This window comes from Fusarium mangiferae (assembly GCF_900044065.1).
Source record: "Fusarium mangiferae strain MRC7560 genome assembly, contig: FMAN_scaffold005, whole genome shotgun sequence".
Taxonomy (NCBI): Eukaryota; Fungi; Ascomycota; class Sordariomycetes; order Hypocreales; family Nectriaceae; genus Fusarium; species Fusarium mangiferae.
The window spans coordinates 1867353-1885659 of record NW_024573925.1 but is presented as its reverse complement, the minus strand read 5'-3'; the positions used below and the strand labels follow the sequence as shown (position 1 = coordinate 1885659).

Sequence of the window (18307 nt, the reverse complement as noted above, 5' to 3'; positions counted from 1 at the left end):
GATTCCCAAAGCGGTGGTGCCACTACCTACATATGTACTAAGGCACTTACCCAACCCCGCGTTTTGCTTCTACCGGGTACGTATCCGGACCGAGACCATCACCAAAAACATCCATGTTGTTCGGCTGCATTTCTGCTGCAGCCAGAGACATGATCAACAATTGAGATGCTCAATTCGATCCCTTGTGTTGTCCGGGCGCATCACGTTACTCACGAGACCAACGGTATGTGGAGACAGTCCAACAGAGTTCGACACTCACAAACAGTCGACAGAGCCATTTTAGTCGCGAAAATGCCAAAGCTCAAATTAGTCCAATGCCATAGGAGGAGGACTATCGCATCCGTACTCCCTCAACGCTCGAGTCAACGTTGACTACCTCAGCAAGTCTATCATCATCTGTCTTTCCGTCTATACGCACCATTTATGCCATGTTATCCTCAATGCCGTCTTCCAACCTCCAAATGGTCACTCAGTGCCGGTTTGCCATACCCCAGCAATCCTGACCAGTCAATTACCCTGCTCTGGAGTACATAATAGAAAGACTACAGCCAAATGGCAATGACATAGTCCCAACAATCAACCAGAACCAACGTTAATACTATCATACAGTGTACTTCACATCTCCCATGTCACATTTGCGCTATCCTGAACATATTGTATTCCAATACTGCCTCTGGTCTCGTACCATCATCCATGTCGTGCACTAAGGCTTGCAAATGCATCTGGGCTGTGTCGCCCATTTGTCCACGCCAGGTCAAGGCCGAGGTTCATGCTCTCTCTGCTCCTTGCAGCGAATGGATCGGAAGTGGTCGCAGCATTTGGGTTACCAGCGACTCCAGAAGAAGGCACACCACTCATGAAAGGGTTCGTGGTAGATGATAGATGCTGCGGCACACTTGGTTGCTGCTGCGCAGATGCGATTGGAGCTTGCAGGGGTTGGTTTTCTGGAATGGTTGGCTGCTGAGTATATTGTGCGGCCTGCTGAACTTGATATGAAAGCTGAGCCGCGGCCGTACCTGGCTGCTGTTGTACCGTTTGAGGGTAGCTATTAAAAAGAGCCATGATCGAGGCCTTGTCTGGTCTTTGAGGTTGGTAAAATTGCTGCTGCTGTTGCTGCTGTTGCAGGTACATTTGAGGCTGCTGTCCAGGGAATCGCTGTCCAGGTTGCTGCTGGACAAAGGGGTTGTGGCTTGCTTGAGGTTGGCTCTGCATCTGTTGCACGACAGGTTGTTGCGCAAAGACCTGTTGACTTGTCTGCGCCACAGGCTGACCAGTATTTGTAAAAAACGGGTTCGTGCTTGTTTCTGGGGGGCTCAAAGGAGCCGGGCTCTGATATACAGCAGATCCCTGATAAACAGGTGCGTTTTGAAACGAACTCTGGGTTTGCTCTGGTATCTGGCCAAGACTTGGTGATGCGATTCGAGTTGGGGATCGAGCGAACGGATTGTATCCAGCAGGTGCTTGGTTGGTGTTGACTTGAGGGAAGGGATTAGACCCTTGTTGCGGCTGTTGCTGGACTGCACCTGCGGTGTTCGCTAGAAAGGGATTATATCCAGTCACCTGCGCTTGGACTGGTTGTGGGTATGTCATGTTGTTACTGAAGCCCAGAGTTGAGAAGCCGCTTGGGGTCGTTGGCGCTGACGGGGCCACTTGTTGGTATCCTGTCGCCTGAGGTGCTTGCTGTGGTGCTGGTCCTCCAGTATGGTGAGGGAACAGAGGCTGTTGGGGAGAGAGAGACATGTTTTGGAATGCCTGGCTGAATGCATCCGTCGGTTGTTGCTGTTGAGCGGCTGGCACACCGAATGGGTTTGTCTGGCCGTACGGGTTCCGGTTACGAAGGCTTCCCGTCGACTGGGCCGTCTGGGGCTGAGCCATTCCTAAGTTATCAAATGGGTTTGTCGAAGCACTTGATGGAGTAGTGGGACGGTCCGTAGCTGAACGGACGGGAACACTAAGACCTGCGCCGAGTCCTAGTCCCCCAGAACTCGGTGTCAGAGGCGTTAAAGACCTTGATATTCGCAGAGTTTGTTCCCGAGGTGAAGGGGTGGGAAGAGGAGAGGGTCGACCGCTACCCTCACCCAATCGCACAAGAGTCTCAATCGCTCGCTCAATGTTGCCATTAACACCTTTTAACACCAGAGCATTGCGTTTGGGGTCCTGAAATCCCATGTCTTGTAGCCTAGCCAGCTTTTGCTCCGTGTCATCCGGTTGATCAAGATCCAAGGTGGCGCCGAACACTTTTGATGGTTTATTAGGAGGTCTTGGGGACTCGCTACGTCCACCTTGCGCAGCTGTAATGGTTTTGGCATCCTTTTTCGACTTGGACGACAGAGGAAAAATAGATGAAGCTGATCGGAATCCAAACTTCGAGTTCTTAGGCGGCAGTGGCGGAGGAGTCCCTTCGTCTATATGAGGAGATCTAGGCTTTCCCGTTCCACTAACAGTATTATTCATATATTTCTGTCTGATGAATCGTTCCATGGCAGAATCCGCTTCGTCAGCGTCGACCGGGACGGGAGGTTTGCGATGCTCGGGGTTATAAATGTTGTTGGATGTGATATTTCCGACCTTTCGCATGTTCTATAGACCATGTAAGCTATTGGTTATCTTTGGGCACGATCGCCGGGTTGTTATTCTTGCTCACGTCGACTTGCTCGTTGGTCCAACTATCCATGCTCAGGGACTTTACTTTCGAGATGTGAGTACCCAACTTTCGATGAATTGCAGCACATCTCATGCATAGGAAAACGCCCAACTAACAAAACATATTAGTATTGGATCAGTTCCCGTATGTATTTGGGGGCCGTACACTCCATGAAGCCCAAGCTGTCATTGACAATTGATGTTAGCAAATTCCGGTCATCTCGTATACCCGGCGCAGGATGAGCTTGGTTGTGCATCTGGAGCATACCTGGATTACGCGCGTGGCAGTCAGCGCACATATTGTTGCCCGGGGTGTTCTGCACAAGATCCTGCAGGGCCTTTTCGTTCCGCGCCTGCTGGCGCTTGCTCATGATACTCGACATGGTGGCGGGTCTTGACAGATTAAGTTTTCGTGATCTCTAGAAGATGCGCAGTACCAAAGGAACCTGTCTCGCAGTGTAACGGTCTCGAGTCGTTCGTAGGGCTCGTGCAGTGATCGGGCTCTGGAGCACGGAGGCCAGAGACCGGGACGGGGGTTGTCGACGGGCAGCAGAAAGAAGCAAACAATTATGTAAAGTAGATGCCACGGGTGAAGAAAAGCACTTATTACCAACAATGCAGGCGAAAGGAGGGACAAGGAAGATGCGATGCAATGCGATGCGAGGCGGCTCAAGTCGTTGATGAGATTGAAAAGAAGGAGATGAAAAGATGAAAGTTGACCAAGAAAGGGTACTTCCTTTCTGTTGCGCCGTGCGATTCAGGTCACAGCGGTAGGTACCTTTAAGACGGGCGGGATGCAGGCGCGGGAAGAAGCGCTTGCCACACTCTGGCTCAGCGTTTCAGTGATTTACTGTGAGATTGAACATGAATTCAGAGCCCAGAAATTGAAAGAGGAAAATGAAAGACAGGTCAACATAACCAGAGGCAGATGGAAATTTCGTTATCAAGTTCTTTAACTACCTAATAAGGGTCAGCCAAATACCAACTCAAAAAAAAAGCCCCTGGCTTGGCCTGGACCTTGGGCTTAGCTTGACGAGATTCCTCCTCGTAGGCTCGTCCCCTAAACCACAGTGGAGTTCCATCTCGCTGCCCGCTTAGATCCACAAGTCACTTAAGGTAAGGTCTGGCTGCTTAAGGGCCCGTCTGTCTATCCCAACTAGGGCTAGGCAGGGGCTCACTTCGTCCATCCACCAGTAGAAGCGTCGTGATGGCCTTTGGTGCTTGGCTCGACGACAGGCGTCAGGGGCAGGTCGCGTGGGTGAGACAGGGTTTGAGTTAAGAACCGATACTGGTTCCTATAGTAGTGATGAACCTCGAGGGTAGTTGGGGCTGAGAAGATGCGATTTGTGATTATTTCTCTGGGGGGGTGGTTGTCCGTTGATGAGATGGCACGAACTGCATTGCAATGTTCATTGCCAAATGCCATCAGTTGCTGTATGTTATAGTGAATGCTTAGGTATATTGCAGTTCTGAACCAGTGCCATAATTATAATTGCTGTTGTTCCCATAATTGAGCTAACAAGGTGAAAATGTCCATGCCTGCATGTGCATCCATAGGAGACGGAGATGGTGCTTGCTCTGTGTCCATAACTTATACTGGCATCAGAAGGGGGTTGTTTATACAACCGAACCTCGTTATGAAGCCCCAGTTGGAAGGGAGATGCCATGCCTTATCTGGTTTATGTAAACATGTGGCTAGGTAGTTACCAGATACTGTCGATCATCTGTCTGGAGACCCGCGTGTGTAGCTCGGGGAGGATTGAAATATCAATGCTGAATTGTTCCTGTGACATCGGCCTTCTACAAAAACAAGGTCTGCCGACACATCTCATATCATGGTCCATACAATGCCCTACAAACCCAGCAAGAATACATATGAATTAGCACAAAACCGGTAGGCATCTTGGTTTATCTGCTATGAAAAATTGTCCAATACAGTTTTGCTAGTTAGATGTCCCGAAGTAGGGTTGTGCCTAACCGCCTCAGTTACATGCTCGGCTTCCGGGTAGCCTTGCATCATACCTATTCAACGGGCAGACACACATGTACAAAGACCACTCCATCAACGTGCCGGAAATAGCATCTGTCAGTCCACGGTAGCCCGGATTGACCGGCAAGGCCCGGAATGAGGATTGCCCGTGGGGTAATGACCAGTCTTCAGGGCCGAGAAGCTATTTATGAGGATCATCCTAGTCGACAATAATCTTCCACCCGAGACATTGGACAATGGAACACTGGCATAGGAATGCAGTGTGCAAGAGATCGGGTTCCCATAGACCCTGGAGCTGTCAAATCGAGCGGTGGCACGTATATCACGATACAGCAGTAATTAGGTACGTAGGTATATTAGCAACATCACAAGTTACAGCTCAGTCCCAGAATTCGAAATGATGTAACCCCTATGCCTCGGAACAAAGTGGAATGCAACGTCATATCATGCCGTGTAATAACTAGCACTTTGCTGCGCTCGCATACCAAACCTACCGAGGCAAGGAACCTTAACATAGTAATCGCGAGCCCTCTTTGTTGGTTTTCGTATTTAATCAAATTCCACCTCTGCAAGCTTCCACATTCCTGACCCCTTCAGTGATTTGATCATCAATCATCCACTCGCATTAAAATCGTGTCCATAGCTTCTTCCGCCCTCCAGCCACCTTCATCACCCTTACCTATGCCAGGGCTTTTATCCCCAACCTCCGCCCGCCCAGTTTTCCCAACCACTTCAGCCCTCGAATTGTCCACTTGAAACGAACAGCATCATCGCAACAGTTTCGTCCCTGTCACCAAAGACTTTCCAGAAAAGGACTGGACTTGTGGCTCCCAGTGGCTGTGGTGGCTGTACAAACTGCAGAATCCCCGTTTCCAACGTCAGCAGTAAGGCGAAACCTCGCTATCCGTATACTGCCCCTCCACCAAAGCCCCTGTTCGGCCCAATACAGAGCCCACGACTCGACTATACAAACACTAGCTTAGTCGTTGGGTAGCTGCCTCGTGCGTACGTGCTCGAGTTGTCCACGTATAGCGCACGTATACGGCAGACGGATACTCCTTCACTCCTCTAGGATTCGAGGCAAAACTCTTGGCTTCTACGTATGCAGAAGAGTCAGACGTAAGGAGGACTTGCCAGCCACTTTCACCCCCTGCACACACAACTTCTCTCTTCCACTGTCGAAACCTGTCCTCTTCAACAACAAGAGCCATCCTCCAATCCGCAGTTTCCGGTTCTCTGAAAAACCTAAGCTGAATATCGATCGAGCCGGCATGGTCAATCGCTAAAGATCATCAACTCCACCACGAATTCGTCTACCGAGCTTCCCGATATTTGAAACCTCCACGGACGCGAAAACTTTGGTTGCCGCTAGAGTATCGTACAAAATGGCGGGCATTGAACAGCTTGAAGTTCATAGCAAGGCATGTCACTCGCTTCTCCCTGCATCACAGATGCCGCACGCCAGGCACCATACATAGAATCGACATGAACTTCTGGCTAACACGGAACTAGTCGTATATCGTTCGCTGGGTCAAAGTCGATGAAGGGAATACACTATCGTGGAGCGTACAACCTCACAAGAAGTCCATGTACGCACCTCCATCTTATGCCGCCAAGCGCGAACTTTCCCAGGCCCGTGAATGAAGCTGTGTACTGATATGACTGCAGCAATTTTGGCATTGTCAAACATCCCGGCAGCGGTGCCACCACTTTTGCATCCTCCACAGCCGAAGACCTGAATAATGGACCTGAAGAGTCGGGTGGTACCTCGGACGGGAAGTCTGCCCGCTTCTCGAAGAAAGATATAAACGCACAAGAGCTGCTAAAAAGCAAAGGATTTATACCCATCAAATGGATTGGTAAATGCGAAGCGGATAAGGTGTCCATCGGCACGTACGAGGTCAATCATGACCAGAGCGGAATGTACGGCCTCGTGTTCGATAACACGTTCTCGAAACAGACATCCAAGACGGCGACTTTCGTCGTAATGACGTATCCTACCGGGGCACCTCCTCAGACTTCATCACATCTGCCTAATCTTCAAGCACCGAAAGCTGGAGCCAGCCAAACGAGTCTCGGGCGGCACAGTAGCCCTAAACTTGACGGGGTTGCCTCTGCCTCATTAGACAGTCTTCACAGTCACAATGCTGTAGCAAACGCGAACTCCGTTTCTGGTCGTAGCGAAGTTGGCTCAGGCAATTACCATGTAGGTGTTCTCCACAAGAGGCGTCGCAAGAAGGGACAAGGCTACGCTCGCAGATTCTTCTCCCTTGACTACTCGACATGCACTCTGTCGTACTACTATAACCCCAAGTCTTCTGCGCTCCGAGGGGCTATTCCCCTAAGCTTAGCCGCCATCGCTGCAGATGAGCGCCGAAGAGAGATCAGCATCGATTCAGGCGCTGAAGTCTGGCATTTGAGAGCCCCGAACGATAAGGAATTTCAAGACTGGGCACATGCGCTCGAAAAAGCGAGCCGCGTTGCAAGGGGCTTGGAGACGCTGGACCTTCCCAAGAATGATCACTTGAAAATCAATACACGCCAGCTTCAGCCTATTCACCAGTCCTCTCCTCAAGAAGACAGGGAATGGGAGCAAGTCGAATCCCTGGTTAGCCGCGTGGTTGGTACACGCGATGCGCTTCGACGCCTGACCCGTGAGGTCACAGCCCAAGCAAAACCGCCACCAGTAATCAGTCCTCAATATCTTTCACCTGGAGCCGCGACTAGTGCTATCGACGAGAACGACATGTATTTCACACCCCCTCCCGAGCAGAGGCGCTCCTTCTGGAGAAGAAAGTCAAACACTCCTGCGATATCCCCTGCCACATTGGGAGCGCCAACAGCTATGGCAGTACCAGCACCAGGTGGTGTCACTACAACTATATCAGCCAATGTGCCAAACCACTCAAGGAGACAATCCAAGGGGCTTGTTAGAGAGGAGAACTCGCTGCAGGACCATTGTCAATCACTTCTGATGGACCTTGACTCGGTTGTGTCCGAGTTCACCACACTTATCAACAATAGTAAGCGCCGTCGCATGCCAGTGCCCTTGTCCGCCAGTGGCGTGTCAAGGAAGAGTATAGACACTGTCTCAACAGCAGACGAGTTCTTCGATGCCGAAGATGCCAACTCAGCCGTTCTTAAAATCGATGGCAGCGAAGACGAGGCTTCACGATCAGAAGAGGCGGAAGACGAGGAGGAAGATTCATTCCGAGACAATTCTTCTGTGTCGTCTATAGGAGAGAATGACACAGCAAACCTGGACGATGCGTCTCATCTTTTCCCCGCGAAACCAAAGAGCCTTACACCGCTGCCTATCGAGCAAGTCGTTGCCAGGAGATCAACCATACCACCTGCAGCTGCAGCCGCACCGAGTTTGATCGCGTTCTTCAGGAAAAATGTCGGCAAAGATTTTAGTACCATCAGTATGCCCGTTACCTCGAACGAACCGTCATCTATGTGCCAAAAGGTGGCTGAGCAGTTGGAATACGCACAGTTACTTAACCAAGCTGCAAAGCAATCTTCTCCAACAGACAGACTCCTGTTCGTCGCAGCGTTTGCAGTCTCGCAGTTCAGCAGTGGTCGAGCCAAAGAGCGTGCTATCCGGAAGCCTTTCACACCTCTACTGGGCGAAACCTTTGAACTGGTTCGAAGCGAAAAGGAGGTGCCCGGAGGTTTCAGACTCTTAGTCGAGAAGGTCCAGCATCGACCTCTTCTCCTCGCTATGCAAGCAGACTCCGCCAACTGGTCGTTCTCCCAATCACCAGCTCCCGGCCAGAAGTTTTGGGGCAAGAGCGCTGAAATCACGACAGATGGCCGTGTTCGAATTGTGCTACGTCTATCAAATGGCTCCGAAGAGCGATATTCATGGAATATTGCTACTATGTTCTTGCGCAACGTGGTTATGGGCGAAAAGTACGTGGAGCCTGTAGGCACAATGCATGTCGTCAATGACAGTACATGTCACAAGGCTGCTGTTGAGTTCAAGAGCAAGGGCATGTGGGGTGGACGTATTGAGGATGTCAGCGTGGAAATTTTCAACCCCGAAGGAGTAAACACAGGCAGCGGCTTGGTAGGTACATGGACCAACAGCTTGAAGACAACAGGCAAAGGTGGCGGCCAGGAGATTTGGCGTGTTGGACCACTGGTGGAAAATGCTGCCCAGACATTCGGTCTTACAACTTTTGCTGCCAGCTTGAACGAAATTACAGAGATTGAGAAGGGCAAACTGCCTCCTACGGATTGTCGCCTGCGACCTGATCAGCGTGCATATGAACAAGGCGCAATCGATGATGCTGAGGACCTGAAACAAAAGCTGGAGGAAGCTCAGCGCGGTCGACGCCGAGAGCTGGAAGAGCGAGGTGAGACATACAAGCCTCGATGGTTCGTCAAGGTCGAGAACGCTCCAGAGGGAGAGGAAGTGTGGAAGCTCAAGACAGGAAAGGATAGTTACTGGGAGGAGCGCGCAAAGGGAAGCTGGCAAGGGGTTGAGGACCTCTTTAAGCTTACGTGATGATTGATGAAAGCTAAATAGACACAACCATTGGATTCAGTTTTGATACCCCTAGTCGAATGAATTATTTGTGTAGAGTTCTTACGGTATTATGTAGTCAAGAATGTTGTTTAAGTTGACAGGTCGCTGATGCGACCACCGTGTTTGAGATAGGTATGCAATAGAAGGCTGACTAGACCGTCACCTGTGTTCTAACGTTCGCTTATGAGGTAATGCTGACCAAGCTTAAGACGGCGTATTGAGACTCAGGAGTCGATTTAGGTATGTATGTAGGATAGGTAAGTTGAAATCCAAATGATGATCATACGGCCTTCCTCTTACAGACCCAGGTAGGCAAACCACAGGGAGTAATAAAACTTCTGACATGAATATAAGGTGACAAAATCAACTAGTTAAAGAGCCTGCTACTGTACACTAAACTTGACTAGTATTTTCGTAACTTGGGGTTGGGGTCTCACGTCCCTACGCGAATTGTCACTTGGAACCTCCTATTGCAGCTAAACAAAGCCAAGCATTTTCTTGGCTCTGAGATAGTACATGTCCTGGCAAGGGATGTGACGCACCCCAGGTGAGGATACCAGATGAAAAGAGGGCCTCTGGTATTGTGAAGAACCACAGTGTTTCGCACGAGGGTCATTCTTGGCCGAGCGCCCAGATCCTGAGTTTAATTATGCAACAGGCGAGATGTGATATTGGCGTTGCGGTGAGAATGCTGAGGCGAGTGGCTGCGAGGGATAAGAGATCAGAGACGAGCTTGGGACGAGGCAGTGCAGGGTGATCGACGTGACGATTGAAATTTGGCCTTGGTCTCGGTTGATTTGACGGGTCCAGGAGATAAAACCAAGCAGAATCCATGTCAAGTGCAACTCCTCGTCATATGAATCCAGTCTTAGCAGTCAGAGCTCAGACTGACTGATGCCAACGAGGATGAAGAAATGTTAAGACTCAAGGTGTACGGCATCTACCTGTCCTACCTGTACCTTGATATAATACACAGAAACAGTCTAAACAATAGTGAGTTCTTGACAACCAGTAGCATTTCAGTAAGCTGGGTAGGTACTGGGCCATACGAGAAGTCGAATATCTATTCTTGTTCTTCAATGGGATAATACGGTATGGCCCATAGACGTGAGAGCCTGGGCTCCACTGATGTTTAGCGGGACGGGAGTGGCAGAATGACCCCTGCCGATCATTGGAATCTGCAGGTGAGAACTTATGGATGGAAGAAATTCTTATCTGTGTTATTAGTGACAAATACCCAGGTAGGAAGTTTCTTTTAAGCTTACCTGGATACCTTGGTTACGAGACGAAAGTCTTGACTCTAGATCTTAATAACCAAACCTGTGACAGGCATAAAACTAAAAAGAACTCTACGATTCACTAAGGGTACCTACTCAGACATTTAATGCCAACCCCAGACCAGCCTTCACCAAGCATCATGATGAACAAGGCGAGAGAGGGGACGGTGCCACCAGCTGGAGCCGTTAAAAAAGGAGCCTCAGGGGGGTTCCGAGACGAGTTTCAGCGGCACGCCAATCGCTGATCAGGAGGCGCTTACTCCAGCCGAAAGGGAGTGTCATGCATGAGCAAGGGGAGGCGTGTGCCGATAGCTTAAAATGCATTACGACGACTTTGGTGGGTCAATTGAATTTCAGCATTGAGCGAAATCCAGGCCAAGAAACGAAAAAGAGAGCACAGCAAGTGATACCAATGTACTAAAGGCCTTGGACCTGTCATGGAAACGGAATGGTTGAGTTGCTGGACTCTTGGTTTGTGGCTGAGCACTCTTGGGGGTTTCTTGTCATCCAGAGGCATTGGGGTGTTTGTTGACACAAGTGAGATCCGGTATACGAGTGATGCAGCACCAAGGCAACACCAGCCAAAATACGGATAATGAGAACAGAGTTTGAACCTGCATAGAGGGCGAGATGGTTAAATGTTTGTTTGTGTCGATCCTCTTTATAGTGACGAGTAAACATACCTATGGACTCATGACCAACTGATAACCGCCTTGTTTACGGACGTTGCAACAGTTTGTTCTTCACCAAGTGACATGGGACAACACATCCACCGGCAGACTTCACACCACCGGCCCAGTCTAACTACTAGGTTAGTATCTACCTAATAAGTACTCTGTAATGCTTCAGTGATAGGCCGCCCTGGGTTAGTACTCTGTACAGCAGCTACAGTCCATTGATTCGTGTACCTGACTTCCGCCACACAAGTGTAAGCACAACAAGACACAATGTGAGATAGTACAAATGCCCGTAGATGGCAATTCAAATGCACTCGTTTCATCCGACAAGACAGTGTCACAACACTGAGTTGCATACAAGAGCATTGTACTGCGTCGCAATAAAGGCATGCTGAACTTGGCTGTCAACCCATCATCATGCTCTCTTGGCTCTTCGAGATTAGTAGGTGTGCCAGCATGAATTTGTGGAAACTGAAATTACTGGACCGGACGTGCCCCACGCTTAATCCCCAATCCATGGCTTCCCCTTGGATTCGACGGAAGCCCATCCAAGCCTACTCCGTACCAAGGAAGAAATGCCCACAGTGGCCGGCGTTAGACGCTTGGACTGACCACCTCAGTTTCCATTCTTGTTAGCCTGGTACGAGGGCGGGAGTCCAAATGAGAGCGGAAGAGCCTGCATCGTTCGTCCAATGCCTCAATTGGTACCGTAAAACACTCACTCGCTCATTAGGTAGGTAGGTAGTCGGTACTTATCCAGACGCCCCGTCTCCCTTCTCCCTAGGTACCAAGATAATGCCGAGTGCTCCTACAGTACCAACCCAGTTCAGGGATCAATCACTTGCCATCCAATCCAGTATCCCTTGATACCACCACTATCCAGGTTCTACCCTATCCCGTTGTGTCATTCTGTGGTTGTCGATTCGAGTTGGTCCCGACCTGTTGTGCCACACCCTCCACAGGTGGTGGAGGGCATCCATCCCGTCCCGTCTTCCCACCTCCAGTGCCTACTATTTTAAAACCCCATTCCAACCTCCGTATCACGCTCTCTTCTCCTCTCTTCTTTTCCCTCCCTCCATTGATTTTTTAATTCCTTCAACTACCCTTCCAACCGGTTAACGCCTTTCTGTCGTTTTCTCTCCGGTCGTGATCTTCTCTCTTCTTTCGTTCCCGCTTCCCAACTCCCTCGTTGTTGGTTTTCTTCTACTTGGACTGTAATTCTGCTTCCTCACCCGATCCACTCATTTTGATCATTTTCCACTCTCAATATCGTCTCTTAACGATAATTCTTGAACCGTATTAATCCGCCGCCATACCGTTCGAACAACCAACTTAAAAATGAAGACCGTTGCTTTCCTATCCGCTTTGGCGGCTGTCGCTTCGGCCACCCCTACCCTCAAGGAGCCTCCCAGCAAGCGCGCTTCCCTCCCCGCCGTCTCGGTTTCTGGCAATGGTTAGTAGTCAATTGCCTCAAGAGTTGGACGTGCAGTCAGTGTTGACAATCAATTAGCTTTCTGGACTGATAAGGACCGATTCTACCTCCGAGGTATCGACTACCAGCCCGGTGGTGCCTCAGCTAACGAGGATCCTCTCGCCGATCCCGATGTTTGCAAGCGTGATATCAAGTACTTCAAGGAGCTCGGCGTCAACGTTATTCGCGTCTATGCTGTCGACAACAAGGCCGATCATGACGAGTGCATGAGTGCGCTCGACGCCGCTGGCATCTACCTCGTTCTCGATGTCAACAACCCCAAGTACTCCATCAACCGTGCCAAGCCCGGTCCTTCTTACAATGCCGCCTACATTCAGAGCGTTTTCGCCACCGTCGAGATGTTCGCCAAGTACGACAACACACTCGCTTTCTTCTCCGGAAATGAGGTCATGAATGACGAGAAGGATACCGACAAGTCCGCTCCCTACGTCAAGGCCATCACTCGTGATATGCGAAACTACCTCAAGGCCCGCAAGCTCCGTCAGGTCCCTGTCGGCTACTCTGCTGCCGATGTTGCCTCCAATCGCATGCAAACCGCTCACTATATGAACTGTGGCTCTGAGGAGGTTCGATCTGACTTCTTCGCTTTCAACGATTACTCCTGGTGCAACAGCGACTTCAAGACCTCTGGCTGGGACGTCAAGGTCAAGAACTTCACCAACTACGGTATCCCCATTTTGTGAGTCAATTCACCACCCCTGTTGGCCTCTCCTAACCTCTCACCAGCCTGTCCGAGTACGGTTGCATTGAGAACCGCCCTCGTAAGTTCGAGGAGCTTGAGCCCATGATGGACAGCCAGATGTCCTCTGTCTACTCCGGTGGCCTTATGTATGAGTACTCCCTCGAGGACAACGACTACGGTATCGTCACAATCAAGAACGGCAAGGTCACAACCGAAAAGGAGTTCGATCTCTTCAAGTCTGCTCTCTCTAAGTACCCCATGCCCACTGGCACTGGCGGCGCTGCCAAGACCTCCCATGGCGTTGCTTGCCCTACCTCCGAGTCCGTCTGGCAGGTCGACCCCAGCTACCTCCCTGAGATGCCCTCCGAGGCTGAGAAGTACATGAAGGACGGTGCCGGCAAGGGCCCTGGCATCAACGGCAAGGGATCCCACTTCGACACTGATAGCGGTACCGCCACTGCCAGCGTTGCCATGGGCTCTTCCACATCCACAGGTTCGGCCTCTGCCTCTGGTGATGATGATGATGACAGCGGCGCTGCTAGCCTTGGCTTCGGTGCCCTGTACGTCTCCGCTGCCGCCACCCTCTTCACCCTCGTCGGAACCCTTTTGCTGTAGATGGCAGGCGTGCCGTCTCTTTATTTGTTTTCCTTGTTAGTGTGGGGATTGCCTTGTGGTCAGAGTTATGATTTAGGCCCCCCTCTTGGTTTTCATGATAGACACAAGATGTAGGGGAAGAGCGCTTGATTACTCGATTGGGCGCGCTGCGCTGGGCACGCCGGGTTCGTATTTTTTCAACAGGAGCATTGGCGTCTAGCCCAGGCAGGGCGGACGACCTGGAAATGATTATAATGCTATCTGGGCGGTTACCGCCTTTGTCGTTTCAGTTAAAAGGATTTAGTGCCGAAGCACGTTCAATAGACTTTCATTAAACCGATATGAATATCCGCTGCCTCAATGATGTACACGTTACGGAGTATACTAACAACGGTTAATCGTGGCGCACGTGAGTTGGACTTAGCCGTAGAGCCTGGGCTAGAATTGGTGGGAACCTCGGCATCTCCATCAGTAGCCCACCTCTGACATGGGCTGTGTCGCAGCCAAGAAAGATCAAGCTTCCCCATGGGACACAGTTTAGCCCGAGATTCTTTCATCCCTTATAAGTACTCTGACAATACCATTCATACTCTTCCCTCTTCAACGTATTCGCAATTGAGTTAGAAGCCACACAATGTCTTCCACCACACCTCTTCCCGCTTACACATCTTACAAAAACATAGTTGTCAGCTCACCAAACCCTTTCGTCGCTCATGTCGAGATAAACCGACCCCAAAAGCTCAACGCCTTTACTCAGGAACTATGGCTTGAGTTTGGGCGTGTCTTCAAGCAGCTCAGCGTTGATGAAGATGTTCGTGCTGTTGTAGTCAGCGGCGCTGGCGAACGAGCCTTTACGGCAGGCTTGGACGTGCAGTCTGCATCTAATGATGGAATCCTCTCTGGTTCTCAGGCGGATATCGCCAAAAAGGCAAAGGTAGTGAGAAACCACATTGAGGAATTCCAGGACTCGATTGGCGCTATGGAGAAATGCGAGAAACGTAAGTGTCACTCGTCCAACGATTCGTTAAAGATGGATCACTTATGTATGGGATTAAATTTACAGCTGTCATTTGCGTGCTTCATGGTGTTTCTATTGGCCTTGCTATTGATATCGCCTGCTGCGCTGACATCCGCATCTGCGCCTCCAACACACGCTTCGCCGTCAAGGAAGTTGACATTGGCATGGCCGCTGATATCGGAACCCTGGCACGTCTGCCCAAGCTCGTTGGCTCAACATCATGGGTTAAGGACGTTTGTCTCACGGCCCGAGACTTCTCAGCACAGGAAGCATTATCAGTAGGATTTGTGAGCCAGGTTCACGAGGGTAAACAGGCGGCTGTGCAGGCTGCTGTGGCTCTGGCAACCACACTTGCCGACAAGAGCCCTGTTGCTGTACAGGGAACGAAGGAGCTGCTCAACCACGGCAGGGATCATACTGTTGCTGAGAGCTTGAGATATACGCAAGTATGGAATGCAGCGGCTGTGCAAGGCAAGGACTTTTCGTTGGCGTTGATGAGTGGATTGAAGAAGACGAAGCCGAGATTTGAGAAGTTGTAGTTTAGGTGTTCGAAAGGACCATAATAGCATGTCGTTTGGGTATGAAATTGTGTACATATTTCAGTGATTGCATATGTTCGAAGCTTACTCTTACTCGGAACCGGACTCTTCTTCAGGAGGAAGATTTTCTTTGAGTCGCTGGGAATTTGTCAATTAAAAAAAGCCCATTTTCAGTCGCAAGTAGCTTGGGTAAAGATGATGCTAGCGATTGAACGTACTTCTTCGAGCTTATGCTTGAGCGTTGAGACCATGGTCTCTTTCACAACCACGCGTTCATCATCGAGATCTTCAATGATGTAGTCATGGTTAGCACTGTCGATGCTGACGATGATGGACTTGATCGAAGGATCGCATTCGATAAGAACGCCTAGCATAGGTAAGCTCGGATACTCAGTGACCAGGAAATAGTGTGAGACGAACCTCTGATTGCACGAGGCATCTTGGGCCAGTTCGCGGAAGCGCAACAACAGGTCCAGAAAATGCTCCAAGGATTATAATGAAGTTTAAGTTCAGGTTATGGTTGACGCTTCCCCCATAAAAAGGGTGGAGTATGTATAATGGCACGGGAGCCTTGCATGACGCACGGACCATCTGCCATTTATCTAACGTGCATGGAATCATCAGATGCCATTCCAAATAATGTTTATTCGCCCTTCGGCTGTGCAACGGCAAAGCCCGTAATTATACTGTGCCTGGTTTTGCAGAGCTGTTTTATTGGGAAGCTGAACTAAATCGTGTGGCAAATTGGACCCGGGCACCAATTGTTTGTTGCCTCGTCGCCCTCGTGCTAAGCTGGGCATGTAGTGAACATGACTGTTGCAGCGTATTACTCAGTCCCTGTAAGTGGCATTGCTCGTTCTCAATACGCCACTAGTCCAAGGCATAGTTGAAAAGCTGTAGTCTAAGGGCTCGACTTTTCATACCAAGTTCTCTCGTTTACCTGTCGGTATTCTTCAATCTGTTATCTCCGACTGGGCTGTGTCCAGCGTAGATATCAGGGCCAGAACAGGTGACGGGCGGCCAATTTATCCCGGCTCCATCGGCGGACGGCGACATTCAACGGCGGTCCTTACATACATCCAGATCTAAGCTGCTGTACTAAGCCACAATGATGAAGTCACCTTGACAGTGGGGGATGATCGGCTACGCGGCTCTGTAATGGAGGCATACGAATGTAAAAGGTTAAGGTAGAAGCCAAGGGTGCACAAGTACAAAGAGTTGCCCTCCCCCCAGGGTTGGAGTCGCGAGTTGGAGTTACTAGATGACGCCACTCTATCAAAGTCTCTGACCTCACACCTTGACAATCTATCATTTTGATGATACTTGATTCTTAACGTCTCACAAACCAAGTAAAAGAAGCCCCTTACACACATATCCATTGAGAATCGATCACATATAGATCTTGCCTGAGATATCCGATAACCATACCAATATCCTCTGATCGAGTACCTTACTTGTACGCTCTAACGATACATCTACTATTGTGATGGCAACAAACGACAATAACGACGACAATACTGGCTTCTCGTTTGGTGCACAACCCTTCGCCTGGGTTCTCATTCCTCTCTTTGTCATCTTAGTTCTCGGTCTAACCGCCACCATCATCCAAGTGAGACGACGTCGCCGCCGCCGTGGGAACCAATGGCCCGGTCAGAATACCGGAGCTCCTGTATATACTGGCCTTCGCGGTGGAAGAAGAACGGGAAATCGCCGATCGCCATGGAATGGAACCAGGTCTGAAGAAGGGCTCAATGAACTGGGACAGGCACCACCGCCATACGATGGTAAAAAGGAGACACAGGATCCCCTGGAACTGCGGGATCTCGAAGCTGGGAACAGGCCGCCCGAGTATCCTGCTGAGCCTGCGCCGGCTGCAGTGACGGATGGTCGAAGAAGTTGATTGTTGAATTTTGGCTATTGAATGTTGAATCTCCCCCCCATTTGTTCGTTCTTGGACCGTTTTATACCTACCCTTTTGCCTGGAGGTAGAGAGGGATGAGCCGGGAGGTTGCGTCTTCGGGGGAATGAATGAAGGTCAAAATGAGATTACGTGTCGATTGATATTACCATAGCAATGAACAATTCTTTGTTTCGTCTCATGACATAAAGTCCAGCTGAGTTTGCTGATATCCGTTCCGATCCAGCTTGACCGATTAGCGAGACCACTCTGTGCATTAATTGTCGTACAAAGGAAAGATGTCCGGGAGACTCAAGTGAAAGTGGAAAAGCTGAGTTGAACAATGGACCGACACTCCCTCCCTCCCTCTGCACAGACAAGCTTTATCGTCTTGGCTTCTATAGTAAATCAGACCTTGAGGTTGCCTGGATACTGATATACGAATCGCTAACCAGATGAATTCAAAGAAACCGAGTGGAAGGACTAAGAATACATGGTTGCAGATTATATAACAAAGTCATCCTCTTACAAGCCACCGGAAGCAGAGTGCTATACGGGTCGTCTTTGTGTGGCATGAGTGGCCTCAGAAGACCCGGTTGGCTGCATGCATCGAGGACGGTGTCACAAGTGATGCGGCGATCAGCTTCCACAAGAGTTAATAGCATCGATAGGACAAAGAGGTCTTTCATTGTGGTCTTGCCATGCTGGAAGCAGCATGTCGTGGTGACCAACTAACCTTAGCACATGGATCGCAGCAATAGCTACAGTAGGTAGTCGGGGACTACAATAATAGACTGCAAGCGCTCTGGGCCAATGCTAATTTTACCGAGCCATGAAAGGGCCACCTTTTCCACTGGGCTTTTGTTGACAGTTTGCTTTGGCTCGCTGCTAAATCAAGGAGTAACCAAGGCTTCTCGAAAGCCTTTGAAGACTCTGTGAGTTTTGGCGGAAAAGCCTGAAAAAG

At 50.0% G+C, this 18307-nt stretch overlaps 6 protein-coding genes across 6 annotated transcripts; 4 read left to right on the top strand and 2 right to left on the bottom strand.

The window, feature by feature from the left end:
- Positions 1 to 687: 687 nt before the first annotated feature.
- On the bottom strand, positions 688 to 3026 carry FMAN_07551 (uncharacterized protein; the record flags this gene model as incomplete). The annotated part of the gene is made up of 4 exons (XM_041831189.1): positions 688 to 2580; positions 2645 to 2755; positions 2810 to 2826; positions 2912 to 3026. 4 exons carry the CDS (start codon positions 3024 to 3026, stop codon positions 688 to 690), a joined length of 2136 nt encoding a protein of 711 aa, XP_041681777.1.
- Positions 3027 to 6018: 2992 nt separating this feature from the next.
- On the top strand, positions 6019 to 9146 carry FMAN_07550 (uncharacterized protein; the record flags this gene model as incomplete). The annotated part of the gene is made up of 3 exons (XM_041831188.1): positions 6019 to 6093; positions 6146 to 6249; positions 6302 to 9146. The coding sequence occupies 3 exons, from the start codon at positions 6019 to 6021 to the stop codon at positions 9144 to 9146; spliced, it is 3024 nt and encodes a 1007-aa protein (XP_041681776.1).
- Positions 9147 to 12459: 3313 nt separating this feature from the next.
- Positions 12460 to 13910, top strand: FMAN_07549 (putative beta(1-3)glucanosyltransferases; the record flags this gene model as incomplete). Its single annotated transcript, XM_041831187.1, has 3 exons — positions 12460 to 12574; positions 12632 to 13292; positions 13340 to 13910. The coding sequence occupies 3 exons, from the start codon at positions 12460 to 12462 to the stop codon at positions 13908 to 13910; spliced, it is 1347 nt and encodes a 448-aa protein (XP_041681775.1).
- Positions 13911 to 14523: 613 nt separating this feature from the next.
- On the top strand, positions 14524 to 15446 carry FMAN_07548 (putative delta3,5-delta2,4-dienoyl-CoA isomerase precursor (ech1); the record flags this gene model as incomplete). The annotated part of the gene is made up of 2 exons (XM_041831185.1): positions 14524 to 14887; positions 14953 to 15446. The coding sequence occupies 2 exons, from the start codon at positions 14524 to 14526 to the stop codon at positions 15444 to 15446; spliced, it is 858 nt and encodes a 285-aa protein (XP_041681774.1).
- Positions 15447 to 15536: 90 nt separating this feature from the next.
- Positions 15537 to 15885, bottom strand: FMAN_07547 (putative RNA polymerase II transcription factor B subunit 5; the record flags this gene model as incomplete). The annotated part of the gene is made up of 3 exons (XM_041831184.1): positions 15537 to 15584; positions 15665 to 15813; positions 15867 to 15885. 3 exons carry the CDS (start codon positions 15883 to 15885, stop codon positions 15537 to 15539), a joined length of 216 nt encoding a protein of 71 aa, XP_041681773.1.
- A 1047-nt stretch (positions 15886 to 16932) lies between these two features.
- Positions 16933 to 17346, top strand: FMAN_07546 (uncharacterized protein; the record flags this gene model as incomplete). Its single annotated transcript, XM_041831183.1, has 1 exon — positions 16933 to 17346. The coding sequence occupies one exon, from the start codon at positions 16933 to 16935 to the stop codon at positions 17344 to 17346; it is 414 nt and encodes a 137-aa protein (XP_041681772.1).
- Between the last annotated feature and the right edge of the window lie 961 nt (positions 17347 to 18307).